At 39.2% G+C, this 17,643-nt stretch overlaps 1 protein-coding gene across 3 annotated transcripts in view; it reads right to left on the bottom strand.

Moving 5' to 3' along the window:
• Positions 1–17,643, bottom strand: part of CALCR (calcitonin receptor) — a 169,627-nt gene that overhangs the window by 43,773 nt on the left and 108,211 nt on the right. For 2 of the 3 annotated variants that reach the window (XM_057432491.1, XM_057432493.1), the window contains exons 3-5: positions 14,931–15,084; positions 10,898–11,008; positions 2,149–2,261 (exon numbers count right to left, since the gene is read on the bottom strand). In XM_057432491.1, the coding sequence (XP_057288474.1) occupies positions 2,149–2,261; positions 10,898–11,008; positions 14,931–15,084 (378 nt within the window). Of the gene's footprint in view, positions 1–2,148; positions 2,262–10,897; positions 11,009–14,930; positions 15,085–15,587; positions 15,697–17,643 lie in introns of those variants that run through there. The other variant, XM_057432492.1, reaches the window with a different exon arrangement.

Genomic DNA, 17,643 nt, shown 5'->3' with positions numbered 1-17,643 from the left:
GAGTGCCAATGCTTGTCAACTTGTTCTGAGTGCACCTGCAACCCCAGAGCGGACAGACCAGAGTGAAGAGAAGTCAACTTTCTGAATACAGACTAGTGGGAGAAGTTTATATCTGCATGCATGTGACATGTCTTCCACTCCATACTAAGTGGTTGCTGTGGGGTTATATGATATTAGATTGATATAATTGAATTTAATTTACAGATGAATTTTTCATAAATGCATTGTTTTGGCACCTAACCTGTATACAACCCTAAGCCTGAAACAGCGAGAAGTAGGAAAGGCTTTCAGATACCTGGATGCAAATCTATGTGAACCCTGGAGGATTCCTAGTTAATCAATCTACACACTTTCAGCATACAGTTGTGTATCTGGGAGTCAGCAGTGGCATTTTTAATTATTCCATGTAAACCTACAAGTACGCCAACTGCTCAAAAAAACTTTCCAAATATAGCAATGAAGACAGGTTAGAATGGACTGAACTGTCAGCTAACAAAGCATATGGTCTGTCACTGCATTTTTAAGAACTGGCTGTAAGCCAGTTTCAAAAGTGTAGCATGTTGGCATTTTCAGTTAACTTCAAACAAATAATCAACTATTTTATTAATTTCTGCACTCCTTGAATTGTCAATCTGTCATGTCCCTTCTGACATAACACGCTGACTCACCTAGTTTTTGGTTTGTACAGATTTTGTCATCCTGGGTTTAAAAAAAGTCTAAAAGAGACATTTAATGGTTCTTTTTTTGTCCCCCTAAAATTATTCACATGAGGAAAGAGAACTCTCTAATATGAATACCTCCTACTTAATTATATTAACCATATGTACATAGAAATAGACTACAAATGAAGCACACTCCTGGTTTTGAAGACTGGGATTAAAAGTCATAATTTAACTTGGCATTTCTGTAAAGAAAGATTCTTTCTGCACTTTCCATTGCTTTTTGTTTCAGAAGAATCTCGACACACGAAAAATTTTCCTTTGTGTTCTATCTGCACTTTGCTTGAATGATGTTCAAAATTGTTCTTCTGGAAGGCATGGATAATAGGTAACAGAACTGCATTTTTTGCCTCTCTACATGGGCCAACATCTGGAAAAATTTTTATGGCACTTCCATTTAATGGCTCTGTGAGCTAAGACTGTTACTTTTATTCTTTCTTTGTCATATAGATGAGCCCCATTTTACCATGATAGCTCCTCATGCTGCAAAAACTTTTAGAATTCACCTCCAGCCTAGTGCAGTAGCCTTTTCCAAGGCCCTTTGAGCTGGATCATTACTAAATATAACCACATACTGGTTTTTGGCTGCAAAAAACAAGATCCTCCAACACAAACCCCAAATCAAATAACTTTTTGACTCTTTTCCTTTCACAATTCCAAAAAGTCACAAATTATTCTGTCACAAATCTGTAATCAGATTTTCCTGGAGCTCCACTCACATTTGAGAAATATGTTTATTTTCATGATCGTCCCAATTTAATTTTTTTCAAAGCTTTTCTCAGATTTCTCTCTCCTTGTTTCTTTTCATGCTTTTATATTTAGTTCTCCTCTTTCAGCTTAGCAACTTGATTTTGGAAATACTGATGCAAATGCTTAATTTATGATTGTAAAAAGTCTCAATGACTTCAGCTGAACTGTTAAAGTTAAACGTGTTCAGGCTTGTAGGATTTCCTGGATTAATGGTACCTTCATAAATACTTCTTTTCAAAAGTAGTGAATACAGGGTGATATTCTTCGCTTAAGAAAAATAATTTAAATTTACATTAATATTTCTAGCCCTACACAGAAGACATAAACCACTGGAAGATACTTGTTAGAGAAAGTGAAATTGAAATTTTAACGGATTATTTTGTAACTGTTGAACAATCAGGGAAAAATCATAGGAATTAAAAAATGCATTTGAAAAACACTGAAAAACTTGTCATATGAGTTGCTACTGGATTATCCACCCCACAGCAAACCTATATGTAGGTTTGAGCACTCATCAAATAATTTTAATAAGCTAAAACCACAAGGACAATGCTATTAAACTCTTGTGCAACAAATAAAGCTGAAAGATGAGGACTGCTCTGATCTCTCTCACATGTGTCTTTCTGCTAGCAAAGCCCAAAGCCCTTCCCAAACAATCACTGTCATTTTAATAGCATACCTTTAATTTTTCAGAAGTGAAAGAGTTGCACAGGGTATAGTTGGACCACGTTCGGTTGCTCTCAGGATGGCGGAACCAGTTTCCAGTTTCATCACAATATTTTGAAGCTCTTTCTAATGATAAATTGCAATAACAATTTATTCAGCATTGCATATGACACATTTAAAAATCCATTAAAAAAAAAGAATTTCTGTGTTTGGAAAGAAAATGTCTGTATAACAAAATCCAAAGAATTTTCAGCTTGTGCAATTATTATACATTTTGTTATTTGGTTCTTTTCCTCATGTTTATCTGGTAGTATACTTGTTATCTATCTGTCTCCTTTTGCCTTGCATGAATGCAGAAGAGTATATACAACTAGCTTTTGTTCAGGTGCAATTATTTATGTGATAATAATCCATTCAAAGAGGTTTGTAGGATTTTCTGGATTAATGGTACCTTCATAAATATTTCTTTTCAAAGGGAGTGTGATATTCTTTGCTTATGACAAATAATTTTAACTTATGTAAATGTTTCTAGCCTTGCAGAGAAGACATCAACAGCTTGGAAGACACTTGTTACAGAAAGCAAAACTGAAATTCTAACGGATTATTCACATGCAATTATTTATACGATAACTACCCATTTAAAGCTGTTTATGGAAGAGAAAGTAACCTCAGGCCCTGACCTGAAGGCAATGTGCAGTGTTTCAGGTATCAAAGGAAATAATTAGTTAAAAATACTGTGTAGAGAAAGGGCAGCAAGCAGTGTATAGAGTGGAGCCTGGATGCTGGAGATGTTGACAGCCCCAGTGCCTGCCAAGTCCTGCTAGGATGAGTAGGAGCAGTGCTCACTTTTCTCTAAGGCTACAAAGCATGTAGGCACAGAGAGAAGAAGCATCACAAACATTCTGGCACATGTTCTAAGTGTCCGGTTTAATTTAAAGTGGCTGAAAAGTTCTCTGTTAAATCTGATGTGTGTTTGGCCTCTGTATGTGTCTCTGGTACTTGTTCTTGCACTGCAGGTGGTTCTGGCATTCCTTCCAAAAGCCCTGTTATACAGATAGCTATCCAGGCTTGTGCTCTCTGGCTTGCCCTCTTTTACTGTGGCAGGGGGATGATCGGGGTTTCAGCACTGTACAGCTCTGAAGGATGCCTGGAGCCACAGATGTGTGCTGTGCCTGTGTCCTCCTGGCCATGCTCACATTTCTGCCTGGGACACCCTGGATGCTGAGGCACAGACAGTTACTCCTAAACACCTGTCACGTTTTGGACTAGTTCCTTGGCCTTCTCTTTAAGCATTACCCACATGGGAGTCACTGGAAAGTTTGCCTGAGTAACAAAGGCAGGATAAAATCATAAACTTAAATTATTTTTTGCTTTCTTAAACAATGACACAGCCATTTATTTATGAAAAACAGTTTTTCAAATCTGACTTTAAAGTCTCAAAAGTCTACTTTGACTCCCCTTTGTAACTTTATAAATTTATTGGCTTCATATACAGATTACAAGCATTTCCAGTCAACACACTTCTACAGAGCCAATTAGCATTTGAATATACACATTTTCATTTTCTGTGGTCAGTATTTGCATTTATTTTTCTTAATCAGCTCTGATGATCAATGATTCCATTAATTTGGAAGACTTGTATTCCCTTTATACACTCTAAAGAAACAACTGATCATATTGGCAAGCAGTTGATAATATTGATCATAGATTGAGCTATCTTCCTCTGACTAGAAATAGTGTCATTGCAAAAAAAGAAGAGAAAAAAGAAGAAAATCCTCCAGAACACAGCATACTTTTGATATTACTTCGAGTTTCAAATCACTGTTTTGGGGGACTTGTTGAAAATCAATACGTGCATCAACAACACCAAGAGAACAGTACATGTTATCTCAGCCTTCCATCGCTGCAGCTTGGAGATAATCTCAGGCTGCCTGTGTAGAAATGTTCCCAACGTACTCATTGCCAGATATTATCTAAAGCTGGAAAAAGTCTTCAGTCATAGATAAAAGATTAATGGTTATACTACCATGGAACACAGCGTACAAACATTGTACGTCCTATCCCTTGCACTCTGCAAAGTACACGGCTTTTATTAATATGACATAGAGTATAATGGTAATACCATCATCTCTGTACTTCAGTATCTGTGTAGGCACTCTGCTGAAGCTTAGTGTGGCCTCAGTAAGTTAGAAAAAAACATGTGGCCTCATACTTTACCTTGAAGCCAGACAAACACAACTGCTCCTAGTTTGGAAGCAGCCATGGCTCATGGATTTCTTGCTGTAATGTTGTCAGAATAAGGGACTGGGAGATAAGCTTCCCTACTGTCAATCTAAGTGACTCAAACTTGTCCAACATCTCTTCTAAATCTACGATTTTATGCAGAAATATAGCTGTGAGTCTGTAACCCAACCACTGTTCTACAAAAGTTATTTAACCGTGACAAGTGCAAGGTCCTATGCCTGGGTCAGAGCAATCCCAGGCACAGCTACAGGTTGGGTAAAGAAGAGGTTCAGAGCAGCCCTGCGGAGAAGGACTTGTGGGTGTTGGCTGATGAGAAAATGAACATGAGCCGGCTTCAGTGTGCGCTTGCAGCCCAGAAAGCCAACCGTATCCTGGGCTGCATCAAAAGGAGTGTGACCAGCAGGTCAAAGGAGGTGATCCTGCCCCTCTACTCTGCTCTCCTGAGATCTCACTTGGAGTACTGTGTGCAGTTCTGGTGCCCTCAACATAAGAAGGACATGGAATTGTTGGAACAAGTCCAGAGGAGGGCCATGAGGATGATCAGGGGACTGGAGCATCTCCTGTATGAACATAGGCTGAGAAAGTTGGGGCTGTTCAGCCTGGAGAAGAGAAGGTTGCATGGAGACCTCACAGAAGCCTCCCAGTATCTGAAGGGGGCCTATAGGGATGCTGGGGATGGACTCTTCACTAGGGACTGTAGTGACAGGAGAAGGGGTAATGGGTTTAAACTTAAATGGGGGAAGTTTAGATTGGATATAAGGAGGAAATTCTTTACTGTGAGGTTGGTGAGGCACTGGAATGGGTTGCCCAGGGAAGTTGTGAATGCTCCATCCCTGGCAGTGTTCAAGATCAGGATGGATGAAGCCTTGGGTGGTATGGTATAGTGTGAGGTGTCCCTTCCCATGACCGGGGGCTTGGAACTTGATGATCTTAAGGTCCTTTCTAACCCTAACTATTTTATGATTCTATGATTCTACAGTGGCCTAGTACAAGGTGTAGTATTATGAACCTGGGCATGAGGTGGTTTTAATGTTAACCAGAAGAGCCTAGTAAACTCTAAAGAAACAGAAAATGTGTAAGGATGGGTAATGCAAAATGGAAAAGTGGGCTTTAAGATTCTTAAAATACAATGCAAACTCTAATTTTTTAGGCTCTGCCTTACCCTATCAGCTTGGATAGCCCACCACTTGGACATCACATTATCCAAAGTGAAGGAACAGTGGCATTGCCTGCGATTTGTCTCACCTGATTTTAGAAACCTTAAGTTATGCAATTTATAACCAGTTGTACTGGCTCTCTGTGGTTAGCTTAGAAAGACAGACACTGCAAGAGCTGTCTAGAAAAAAAAAAGGAGAAATCTCACCCACAGCGGTATTTTCATGGGAGTAGTGCAAGTGTCTAAGAAGATTAACTAGTAGTAATAGTTTTGCATGTAGTATTGTCTGTGCTACCAACAGTGCTTTTATGAATCATGTCTTCATAAAAACACCTCAGCCATTTATATTTAACAAATATCTTAACCCAAACAAGCATGACAACTCTATCAATCAGCATTTTTACAATTAGACCAACTCTATAGCTAGCACAAGTTAAAAGAGTCAACACCAATGTTTTTACTTATTGTCAAGTTATAAGCTGGAAGTTGAAGTAAGTTTTCCTCTGTTGCAGTACATACTCAGCACATACCAGACAGTGGATTCTTTGCCATTGTTTGGATAGACCTGTGTAGTACTTAGTTTTGCAGATGAGGGAATAGCTGATGGAGCACATCTGATATACTTATGTCCTCAGTAAAATATTCTAGAAGAAAACTTTTCAAAAATGAAAAAAGCATCTTATATAATACAATGGAAACCCTAGAAAACTTCCAGTGTCCTACTAAGTGAAGCATTATCACTATTGTTAGAGTGCCTCAGTCAGCAGAAATGGAATCTGTATAATACAGTCATACTGTGCACTGAGGGGATAAGAACTGATTTTTAAAGTTCAGCTGTCAAGATTGCTAAGAAGCAGGACAGAAATGCACAGAAGGGTAGGGGGAAAAGAAGAAGCTGGACAAAGAGTTCAGACCTGGTTTATTTATCACTGTCTAAATGATGTCACTTTCAGACAGGAAAACAGGACCAGCAGGAATCCAGAGCTGGCTTTTTTTTTTTTAGCCAGAGTCAGGAAATCTGCATTGCGTGGCAGCAACAGAAGGGCTTTCCCAAGCCCATTCCTCCCTATGTTGCTCGGGGTGCTTCAGCAGGTGTCTGGGGCTCCTGCACAGCAAGGACACAGTTTATTGCCTGCAGCCTGCTGTGAGCGCAGGCATGTCGCCCTGCCGAGGCACAGCGCTGAGTGGGAAGGAGCACATGATGGACGGGGTATGCAGGAAGGAACATCACAGTTGGGAAGGTACTTGGTCTCCCTGCTTGCTAGGAGCCAGGTAGGTAGAAGGGGCTGCAACTGCTGCTGCCACCCAAAGTCTCTCTCTGTGGTTTGTGGAAGGCCATGATTTCTCATCTGCGGTGGCTGCTCTTGTCAGCTTGGCAACCGAACTCAGCTGAACGCTTTGTGCATTTGGCCAGTTGAGAAGAGTGTGCGTGTGTCCCTCAAATACAGTCCCTTGTGGTCACAGGCATCACAGCTGGTTAAGTCCAAAAGGGTCTGCAAGAGCTATTGCATCTGTCCTCACTTCTCCTCCATGGAGCATTTATCCTTAATTCTTTAAAGGTACTTTGCAGAAAGAGAAAGCAATTGAGAGACTGCAGTATGGCACAGGAGAGAGCTGCATAGAACACAACTACCACAGTGCCTCTCTCCCTTCTGCTGCTGAGATCCACACTCCAGCAAGTGTAGGGCTGTATTTACATGTTCCTTGGTTATGAGACGTAACAACACATTCATCGTCATCTGAGGTAACTGCTTATGAATACATATGGATCTGTTTCCAAACTGCACCTCTAGAAACCTGGATCATAGAGCCACATGGAGAGTTATGAGTAACTGGCTTACAAAGTGGGACCAAAGATAGAAACCTAACAAAGTGGACAACTGAGTTTTGTTAAATTCAGTCTTGTATCATAAAGTTGAGCCGGGGTTGCTCCCTGCTGGCTGGGCTGGTTACTGCTGTTAGCCACTCACTGCTCCTTGACTAAGGGAAAGGGAGCAAAAGTGAAATGAAAAGGTATGGCTGCCACAGTGCAACTTACACATTCAGCTTCATTGCTATGTGACTGCACCTAATAAATCCCGAACAAAGACACTGTGCAGGCAGGGTGAGGTGGGTAATCCAACATTCCCCTACCACAAACCCAGCAGCCTATGGATGGCAGAGGTCAATGCTCTGCTCCTCCTGCTGCCGCCAATAAATCTGCCTCCCTAAAAGGCCATTGCATCCACAATATATTTTTTTTCCATTAACAAGAATATTACCAGCATGAATTACATATTAAATTCCTATCAAATTCAATTCCCAGCAATTTCAGCATGACCTGGAAACATTTTCAAAGTGATTACACCAAAGATTAACCTGGATAAAATATGAATATAAAATACAATTCAAGAGAAACTGTACAAGTTGCCTGAATAGGGGAGTATAAAGCAGCCCTGCTCAGAGGTTCACAGCCAGGACTGGATGAGACAATGAATTTCCTGCTGTCACTAGCAGTAAAGCAGTAGGTCTTGGTATGTTTTCCAGACAAATCAATTTGGTTATATGCATTATCACATTGCACATGATGGCCATTGTGAGAAAGAGATTGCTACAAGAGGAAGCAGTTGTTTCTTGAAAAGGAAAAAGCTGTCACAGTTTGTAGAGAGGAGTTTCTGTTTGTCTGTTAGCTTTCAGGTACTAATTTCCTTTCACAGGAAAGAGCTTCTTCAGGTGAAGAAGGAAGTGTGGGAAGCCCTAGCTAACTAAACAGACTGGATTATCAGAGTGCTCCTTCCTTCTTTCAGAACACGATGCCTATCTAGTAAGAACTGTTCCTAATTTCAGTGAAATAAGTGGGACTACAGCTGGTAGTTAGTTTTGAAGTTGTCAGACAAAATGAACAAAGCACTGATTGTGTTCTCTATCATTTTGCTTCTGGGTCTTTTTCTCCAGAATACAATTTCACCTTGTTTACTTTCCAACATAACTTTCTAGCACAGGTGCAGATCGGAGAAGAATCCAATCATGCTACTGGATAATGTTTCACTTTTCCAGTTAGGAATTGTGTAAATATGAAAGCGCAAAAGACAGCTGAACAACATCATTTTATTCCAGAACTCAAAGCTATACCAGGCCTCAGACAAAAGTAACTTAGTCATCAGTGAGCTGATACACATCGGCTCGGCAGATCTCTGTGCAGCCCAATGCAGCACAGCATGAAACACTTGTTTCAGAAGTCTATGGAGTTACTTGAATGCCTAAAATATATGCAAGGTGGTTTCATATATAAAGACTTAATGTGAAGCAAATCTGACAGGCATTGCAGTTTTCATCATGTGAAATCATTGTTCTTCATGATGAATTTCCTGTTTTTCAGCAGAAAATCTAGCTGTATTTTGTTTATCAGGCATAAATTACCAGAGAAAATAATGACTTGTGACACAAAACCTGACAGACTTCTCACAAGAGCTGAACCTGAGCTTTTGGCTACCTATAAGTGGCAGCCACTTCCATTAGCAGTTGAAAGATTTTTAGTCGCCCTCACGATTTCTTGTCTCCCTCCTACTTTATTAAGCCCCTGTGTGATGATCAGCCACCCGTAAAATAAAGGCTGGCTACACGCTGGTTTGACACTGTAGCTGTAATACATGCTGTGTTACTCAACAGCTACTCTAGGAAAGTGGCTCTGGCTCACCCAGGAGATGCTGAGCTGCTGCCAAGCCAGGGAAACAGTGTTGACTGATCAGGATGCAGGCAAAGAGGCTGACAGAGTTTCTGACAAGGATAACAGAGACGTGCCAGGGGAAAATACTGAGTCCAGAAGAACACAGGTATTATTCCTAAACAGGACAGCAGATAGGACAGTAGCAGCTGAATAACTGGAGGCTTTTCCTCCTGTGGCTGTGGAGAGAGAACAGGAATACTTCTAAATTGTGGCAGAAAGAATAACTGCAATATGCACACACTGCGGACCAGACCCTACAGGACACATTTGTACATCGGGTAGTGATTTACAATCAGCTATACAAGCCGCAGGCCTTGGTGTTAATAAGCATTAATAAGTCCTTCTCCATGGAGGACTTCAAGTGTTACTTTGAAGACTGCTGTTGTAGGGGAGCAATTAGTTCAGAACAAGTCACTGGAGACAAGTAGGCAAGTGGAAAAGCTGGGAATAGGTGGCTTGGGAGCAAGCAGGAGAGTAGCTCAGTAAACACACACTGTGGGATAAGGATCTTGAGTTGCTGGGAGAATTCTGTAATCACAGGGCTGTCCAGCACCCACTTTTGCAGGTATAAGCTGAGGAGCACATGAAATGTGCATAAACTAGGACTGTTAGTGCCACAATTATTTTTCTATGAAAACCATGGAAGCAGGGAAAGCAGAAACCTTGTTGTAAATTTTCCTATTCATCTACTGCAAATGGGATTCAGAAAAATGCAGAATAGGTCTGATCCAAGCTGGAAACTTCTCTGTTTCTAAATAGGCAACAAGCTCAGTAAAATCAAGTTTAGCTAAGGATAAGCTAAGGATACTGGGTAATTAATTCACATCTATCCACTACTCTATTTCTTTACTTTCCAGTTGGGAACATACATTTTGGTTTAACCTTACCTAAAATGTTTAGCTTTATATACCCTGCCCCTCCAAATGTTTAGTTTCACAGTTTTTAACTGCAATTGGCACCCTGTGTCTATGCTGGATTTAGCTCACTGTGGCATCAAGCACTGCCTATAAGCAACATGTCCTGAGGATGGAACACACAACTGCTTCTTTCTTCAAACAATAACATTGCGCTTTTATACTTGTGTGTAGTATTTCCTTATATCTATTTAGCAATATTTCTGTCCTTGATTTTTCATTGCATTTGTCCTTTTAAATGTTCTTGAATTACTTCTCCTAGACTGCAGGGCTGCTAGTATTTGTATGAAGAATTCAATGAACAACTGAAACTTGGAGACTGAAAGAACGTTATTTCTGCTCATCTTCCATAAAATGGTATTTTCCAACAAAAACTGGACAAAACCCATGCTGATACATGTTTCATGCACATAAGTATTTTCATTACAAAACCTCAGAATGAGATGCTAAAAATGTTTTGGCATTATAACTAAGTTGCTAGTTTTTTTTATAAACTACATTTCATAATCCTGGCTATGGATTATGGATTACATTTACACAAATATAAATAAATGTAAAATATTTTACAAATGCAAATATATAAATTAGGCAACCCATTAGCTTGATATATTTTAATTTCAGCCAAACCCTCTAAGATTTCACAATGCTCTAAAAATGCCACTGGGAAAATGCTTCCATTTGATGGCATGAATGTTCTGAAGACCTTGTTTGAAAAGTAAGATAATAAAAAGCAATACTGTACCAGTTGGATCAAAGTCTGGAAAATAATCTGGACAATTCTGAGCAGTGATCCTGCCAGCAGGTGTGTCATCCCAGCACAACCAGCCATCCCACGTTCGGTTGCAGAACAGTCCTGGCCATTTAAGAGGAATGCAGTAGTTAATTCAACACAGTCACTCCTGAATCTGCTCTCTTCTACCTTCTCAAGGACTATAGCTGTCTGCAGACAATAAAGTTTTCTTTTTGCAATAAAACCTGTTGTTACTGCTACACTTTGAGTGGCATTTGAGTGCTTGGTCTTGCTGACCTGAGTATCATGTTCATTCTACTGGAAAGTAATGTTTTAAAGCCTGTTGAACTGAACTTTGAATGTAGGGTCTGATCCTATAAACTTCTCTTTTTGAACCACCTTCTGTCCTTAGCTGTAACACACGTGGCACCTTACAGACACCTACACCCACATTTCATTTCACCTTCTGCTGTTCAGCAGGTCTGAAAATCAAGTCTTTGAAATGTAAAGGTAGGAAGTGCTTGTGGGGATGTCCCAGCTAAAAGCAGTATTTGCAGGGACAGGTTCCTGTAAAGGTGCTGCATTATTCAACACTAGAGGTCAGTGACATAACTACAATTCCGATGAAGTGGGTACAAGACCAGCCTGTAACAGGCAGACTGTCTGCTGATGTTGTCTGGGTAGGCATGCTGTGATTCATGCCCCTTCTGGGAAGGCAGCACTGTCCAGGCTCTGTCCCAAGGACTGTTCCTAGCCCCAGAAACAACGGCCGTCTTAGGGAGACAGAACACAGCTCATTCTTGGTTCCTGTTACAGAGATGTTATATACTATGGTCCACAAAAATTGTGCTGTGAGACTGCTTGCTGTAACATATTTTTCTGACTCACTGGATTTATTAAAGCAAAACATAAAAATCCAACTGTATACTTCCTACTTATTTTCCATTTAAAATCAGTTTGTGCTGGGGAAAAGCTATTTATCATCATGACCATCATATTAAAAGGTTATATAGTGAGAAGATATATATTGCCTTTTGTGCTTTTGGTTCCTTTTTTGCTTTTGGTTTCTTTTTTGCTTTTGTTCAGAATTGCTTCTATGACCATGTAGGTTGTTTTTGAAAGAATCATATGGAAGGCATCTATCAACCATATGAAGTTAATAAAATATGGGCAGGTAATTGCTTCTGGTGCTTTTGAAATTATCCACAGATAAAGCTTTCTTACTAAAGCAAAAAAGCTGTAAAAAGACATCTCAAGATGCACCAATAGCTGTTTTTAAGTCAAAATAGTTGTGGATTAAAAAATGAAACATAAAACTTTCTCAATTCTTTTCCCCCAGATTAGCTGTCCAGCAAAAAAAGATATTTTTTATGAACACTTTTTCTTCATTAGCTAGAATTTTATGCGTATCTATTTTTCCATTGTCAAGATAAATGTGCTAATGTTACTTGTTCACTTAATTAGCCAATCATCATATCAGCAGTTTTGTTGTCTATCCTTCAGGCATTCTCATGCTCTTCTCTAGCTTTGAGATGTATCTGAAAGACTTTTAGGAACCGTTTTGCAATATCAAAGAAAAAGAAGAGCAGAGAATGTTTGCAACTTGAGCTTGTATCTGAAAGACACTGCAGAATGAGTTTGCTAGGGATTTCTAGTACTAAATCCTTTTCCTTGCCTGATAAAGAAAATAAAACCACTGATGTTGATCTATACATTGTGGAATTTGTCTTTCAAGGTAATTAACAGGATATATATACACACATACACCCATAAATATATATATATACACATACATATATAGATATCCACACACACAAACATGTATTTCTCTTTTAAGCACTGCAGGAAATAGAACAGTATAAGTAATAAAAACAGAAAAAGAAGAGTTGAACACCATATTGTTATACAAATCACCAGCTAAAAGCACCACATTTTAGATGGACACAGTTTTAGTGTGGAAGTACTGCACTGTCCTAGAGGGATGTTCAGGTGCTTCCATGTGCCTGAGCAATTCATTATGCTATTTGTGTGGGATTTAAAGTAATCAATTCTACCTTGAAATGGGCATTTGTATTATACCATCTCTCCGGCTCCCGAGTGCGAGATACTATGCAGTTCTCTGCAGTTCAGTGCCATCAGCTTTGAGCCCTCATTGATTATGAAGGATTTAAACTATCTTTGCTCTAGTGTACAAGTAAGTTACATCAGGTACTGCAAAGATACCAGTGACAAATCAGACACATCTCAGCTAGCTCTGTGAAGCTGTACCAGACATTGGGCTTTCCGGCGAACCTTAGTGCTAGACTCCACTACTGTTTGTGCTGAAAATGCATGCCCAGTATACTCCTTCAGCTCATATGTTGGGCTTTTCCTCCTAGGAGGTACTCCTACTGCTGTCCTTTGCATGAAGGGAATTTCCCATCTCATCCTATCCAGTCTTTCAAATTTGCAGCTAAGAGACTTAGACCCTTGTCCATTTCCAATCCTCTATGAAGTGTGCATATGGAGGGCTGATGAAGATCCTGCAATTTAGTTGAAACCGCAACTTCAGTAGTGTTGGTATGATTCTGTAGTCACCCATTATCTTCATTCTGGGTTATAAATGAATTAAGTGCATGTTGCTATGAACATAACAGTCCCCAGTGGCATCACTTAAATCTAGCTGCCACTTGAAAGACTGCAGAAACTGCTGTGCTGTGTTGGATGGCTGCAGGTGTGCCACTGCTGTCTTCCTGCAAAAATGCAGCCCTTGAGAACACTACCAGGAATTCACATGTCATGAGATGTATAAATTCCAAGCTCATATTGGGAAAACACTTCATCTCTTTGCAGCTAATAACATGAGCAAGGTGCAAAAGAAAGGTGAATCCAGCAGAGCTATCAATGGATACCAAATTTATAGAGCTGAAGCGTAAAAGAGTAATCTGGGCAGACAGTGTTTTCCTCCTCAAGTCCAGCAACTAAAGGCTTGTTTATGTCTGAAACATGATGCTTTTTATCCTGTAAGCCTATTTAAACACTTGTGGGTTTTCCCCATTTTTTGCCTGAACAAAGACCTATTTAAAGCAAGTGAAATCTCCATATTCATCCCCAAACATTTCTGCACCAAGACCTGAATATCTTAACATCTAATTCTTCCTTGAGTCTTACAGAGCCCAGTAAAATCGTTGTGGTAAAAAGCTGTAGAAATGTCTTTGTTTGTGCATTACAAAAAATCACATATTATCTCCACCCCTTCTATTAGGTTGTGGTTTTTTAATCATGATTTTTTAATACATTTTTTTGTTAAACTATGTCATCATCATCTCTGTTCTTTATTTGCACAAATCCCTACAATGGATTCAATATTTTTTTTTTTATAGCTTGCTCATAACTTCTTATGGATTTTCTGTGAGAAAAAGCAACCAGAACTCTTAGTTCTGGAAATGCTGCTTCATTTATACTGTGTCTCTGTAGCACCACTATTATTTGTCATTTCCCTTTTTATTAATCTTAATATATGGCTCGTATACAGTGAAGATGCCTGCTCAGTGCATTATGAACCTCTTCTTGCTAATGTTACTGCTGAATAGAGAATACCTGAAACACCTGTATTGGTACTGAGCATGACGGCTATCAGTCAAATCACAAATAACAGAAAAACGAAACAATGACAAAGGCAAACAGAACAACATTTCTATTTAAGAGATCACCATTCACAGTCTGATCTCTGTGTGAGCTTTTTGAAAGGTTCTGGAGAATGCTATTCCCAAAGCAAGAACAGGAGATATTCAAGCAGCAAAGCACTGAGCCAGAAACATAGATGACGAAGGTACTGTCTGCATGGGAAGGAAGGAAGAGCTGTTCATTCCCTGGGCTCATTCCAGGCTTTTTTCTTTCTTTGCACTTAAGAGGATGCTAAGTAAGTGTGAATTTGACTACTGTTTACAGGAAGGAAACTGCACAGCAAGGAAGACTATGGTTAGTATACAGAAGAAAATGTTTTTTTATAGCTATGTAATGGAGCACGGCAATATACAAACAGATTCCTTTAGATTTTTTTTACCTTTTTTCTTATACGGAGGAGCTCTGTTCATCCTCTCATAGCATTTAAACTGCGAATCTATTATCTTCTGTCGTATGACTGAATTTTCAGTTACAACAGGCTCTAATGTAGGATCAGTATAATTTACAGTAGAAGAAAGACTTGGAACCATTCTCTGTACAGAAAGGAAAAACTGTTAGTACAAGTGAATAAACCAGAAGGATGAAATAAAATAAAAATCACAAATCTCTATCAGGCATTCTTCAAAGGCCTTTTATTTGCACATATGTTTAGCATTATGATGGGCTTTATACTGTTTGGAAAGTAAATGTTGATTTTTTAGTAGTTTACCTCATTATAAACACAGGATTTTAACCAAGCCCTTTTTCTTGACAAAAGAGAGCACCATTAAATACTTGATAAAGTCTTCAATTTTTTTTAATTTAGTTTAGTGATCTGCAAAAAAAAATTTCTATCTTCCCAGAGTTACACCCATGTACTTCTGCTCGTGTTGATTTTCCTCCAGACTGCCCAGACAAAATAACTCAATGCCACAGCCTCAAAACAGATTATTTCATGGTTTATGTCACCTGCTTTGAGCTTCTTCAAGTGTGGTCATAGAAACACAGGGCAGAGAGTTTTAACCTCACTACCTGGTCTTAGCTTCTACTTCAGTACCTTTAATCAAAGTGTCCCTAAATTTGAGAGTCTGAATAGCAAGGTCCTCTTTATCAAGTGGCATCTTCTGACTTCTCCCAATTTGATCTGCCTGTAGAGCAAAAGGAAGGATCATTGCCTCTGGAAGGCAAAAATGTGAGGTAAAGAGGTTGGTTATCTTTATTTCCATACATTCAGCCATCCCTCTGTTGCACAGCCCAGGTCTGTGAGCCTGAGTGGAAATGAGAGTATAGAGCCTTAGTTAATTCTGTTCTGCTTTTTTAATCCTGTATCAAGACACTTTGCATGTGGGCGATATGAAAGAATTAGCTCCTCTGCTTCCCCAAGCAAAAACAATGCTGATGTGGCACTTTCCTATTTTTCCCTATACTAAACCATACTAGAGCCACCACAAAAACATATAGAGTCATTTAAAGGCTGCTTCAAAATTTAGGATTCTCATAAACATACAAACTTGACATTTTTTTTGCAGGAAAAATTAGTACACAGGTCTTTAAGCAAGCATCTGTAGTGGTTCAGACTGAAAACATGACAAGCTTGAAAATTCAACTATCAGCTTACTTCTCATTCCTTTTTAATTGCACATCAAAAGCAATTGCATCTCATCTTTTTCCCATTTGCACAACTAAAATACCTTGATAAAATACACAGCAAACCCAGTTGTTTGACTTATTTAAAAAATGCCATTACTTTATCCTGAATCTTTTGCACCAAACCATCACAGTTTAATCTTCTTATAGAATAACAGAATCCCAGAATAGTTATGGTTGGAAAGGACCTTAAGATCATCTAGTTCCAACCCCCCTGCCATGGCCAGGGACACCTCACACTAAACCATGCCACCCAAGGCTCTGTCCAACCTGGCCTTGAACACTGCCAGGGCCAGAGCATTCACAGCTTCCCTGGGCAATCCATTCCAGTGCCTCACCACCCTTACAGTAAAGAACTTCTTCCTTATATTCAATCTAAATTTCCCCTGTTTAAGTTTTATAATTACACCTAATCAATTGTTTTTTCTTAATTTTATCTAATCTCTTGATACAAACATTTTCAACTATATACAGCTACTATCTGAAGACTGGAGGACAGGACAAGTGAAGGCTCCTTGCACTTAAACAGGCGCTTGAAATGGAAAGGAGGAATAAGAAGGAAGATATTTTCTGGCAGAAACAATTTTATATAAAAGTTATGCGCATATATACACACTCACAAAGATATACTTGGCCAGTGAAGCCACTTGGAACATTTCATCTGGCCATCCAAGTGAAAAAATAAGCATCTAGAAAGCCAGAACAGGAAATACAGAAGCAACGCCAAACATCACAGATCACTCACTTATGAAAAAAACTAAAGGGAGTTGCTGGAGTACATGAGGATCATTTAAAAACCAACCAAGCAATATCCTAAATCCAGCATGTAGTGTAGGGAAGTGTGGATGAGGTTCTTAGACATCCTCAGGTCTCTGTGTCCATGTATTCCCACAGGCATTAGCACTTTTCTGAAGTGATTCATAGATATTTCATGCTTATTTTTTCCATTCTTATTTTGCATAATAGCTCAGTTCAAAGCTATTTGCATTCAGGAGAGGAATAACAGTATCGACAAAGAAAGCTAGAGAGACTTCCATGGCATTGCCTCTGTTCTCGATGATTCCTTTGATACTCTGGGCCAGCTTGGGAACACACCTCTATTTTGAAAGCATAACCATCTGATTATGCTTGGAAAACATCTAGTTTTCCTTGCCTTGAAACACTATTTATTTTTTGTTTTCTTCTAGGAAGGAGATATCTGTTCTTCACATCTGTTTGACCGAACAAGATCAAAATCACTTTGTACTGACAGAGACCAGAAAGATGGTGATGTTGGCCATAAATACCATTGCAGTTTCATTTGCTTTGTGCAGAATAAAGCACAACACAGACATGAAACAATTGGAAAGTGCCAGCTACGCAGATAGAAACTGTAGAAATGATTCAGTGCTTCAGAACATTTTTCCCCTATTCCTTTTTCCCCCCCCTTTTTTTTTTTGGCCTCGTTTACACATAGTTTTTAAAAG

Source organism: Pezoporus wallicus, unplaced genomic scaffold (assembly GCF_028554395.1).
Source record: "Pezoporus wallicus isolate ANWC-B61680 ecotype Strahan unplaced genomic scaffold, APGP_CSIRO_Pwel_v1 scaffold_2584, whole genome shotgun sequence".
In the NCBI taxonomy this organism is placed as follows: Eukaryota; Metazoa; Chordata; class Aves; order Psittaciformes; family Psittacidae; genus Pezoporus; species Pezoporus wallicus.
Note: the sequence above shows the minus strand (reverse complement) of the source record. Positions and strands in the feature narration are given on the sequence as shown.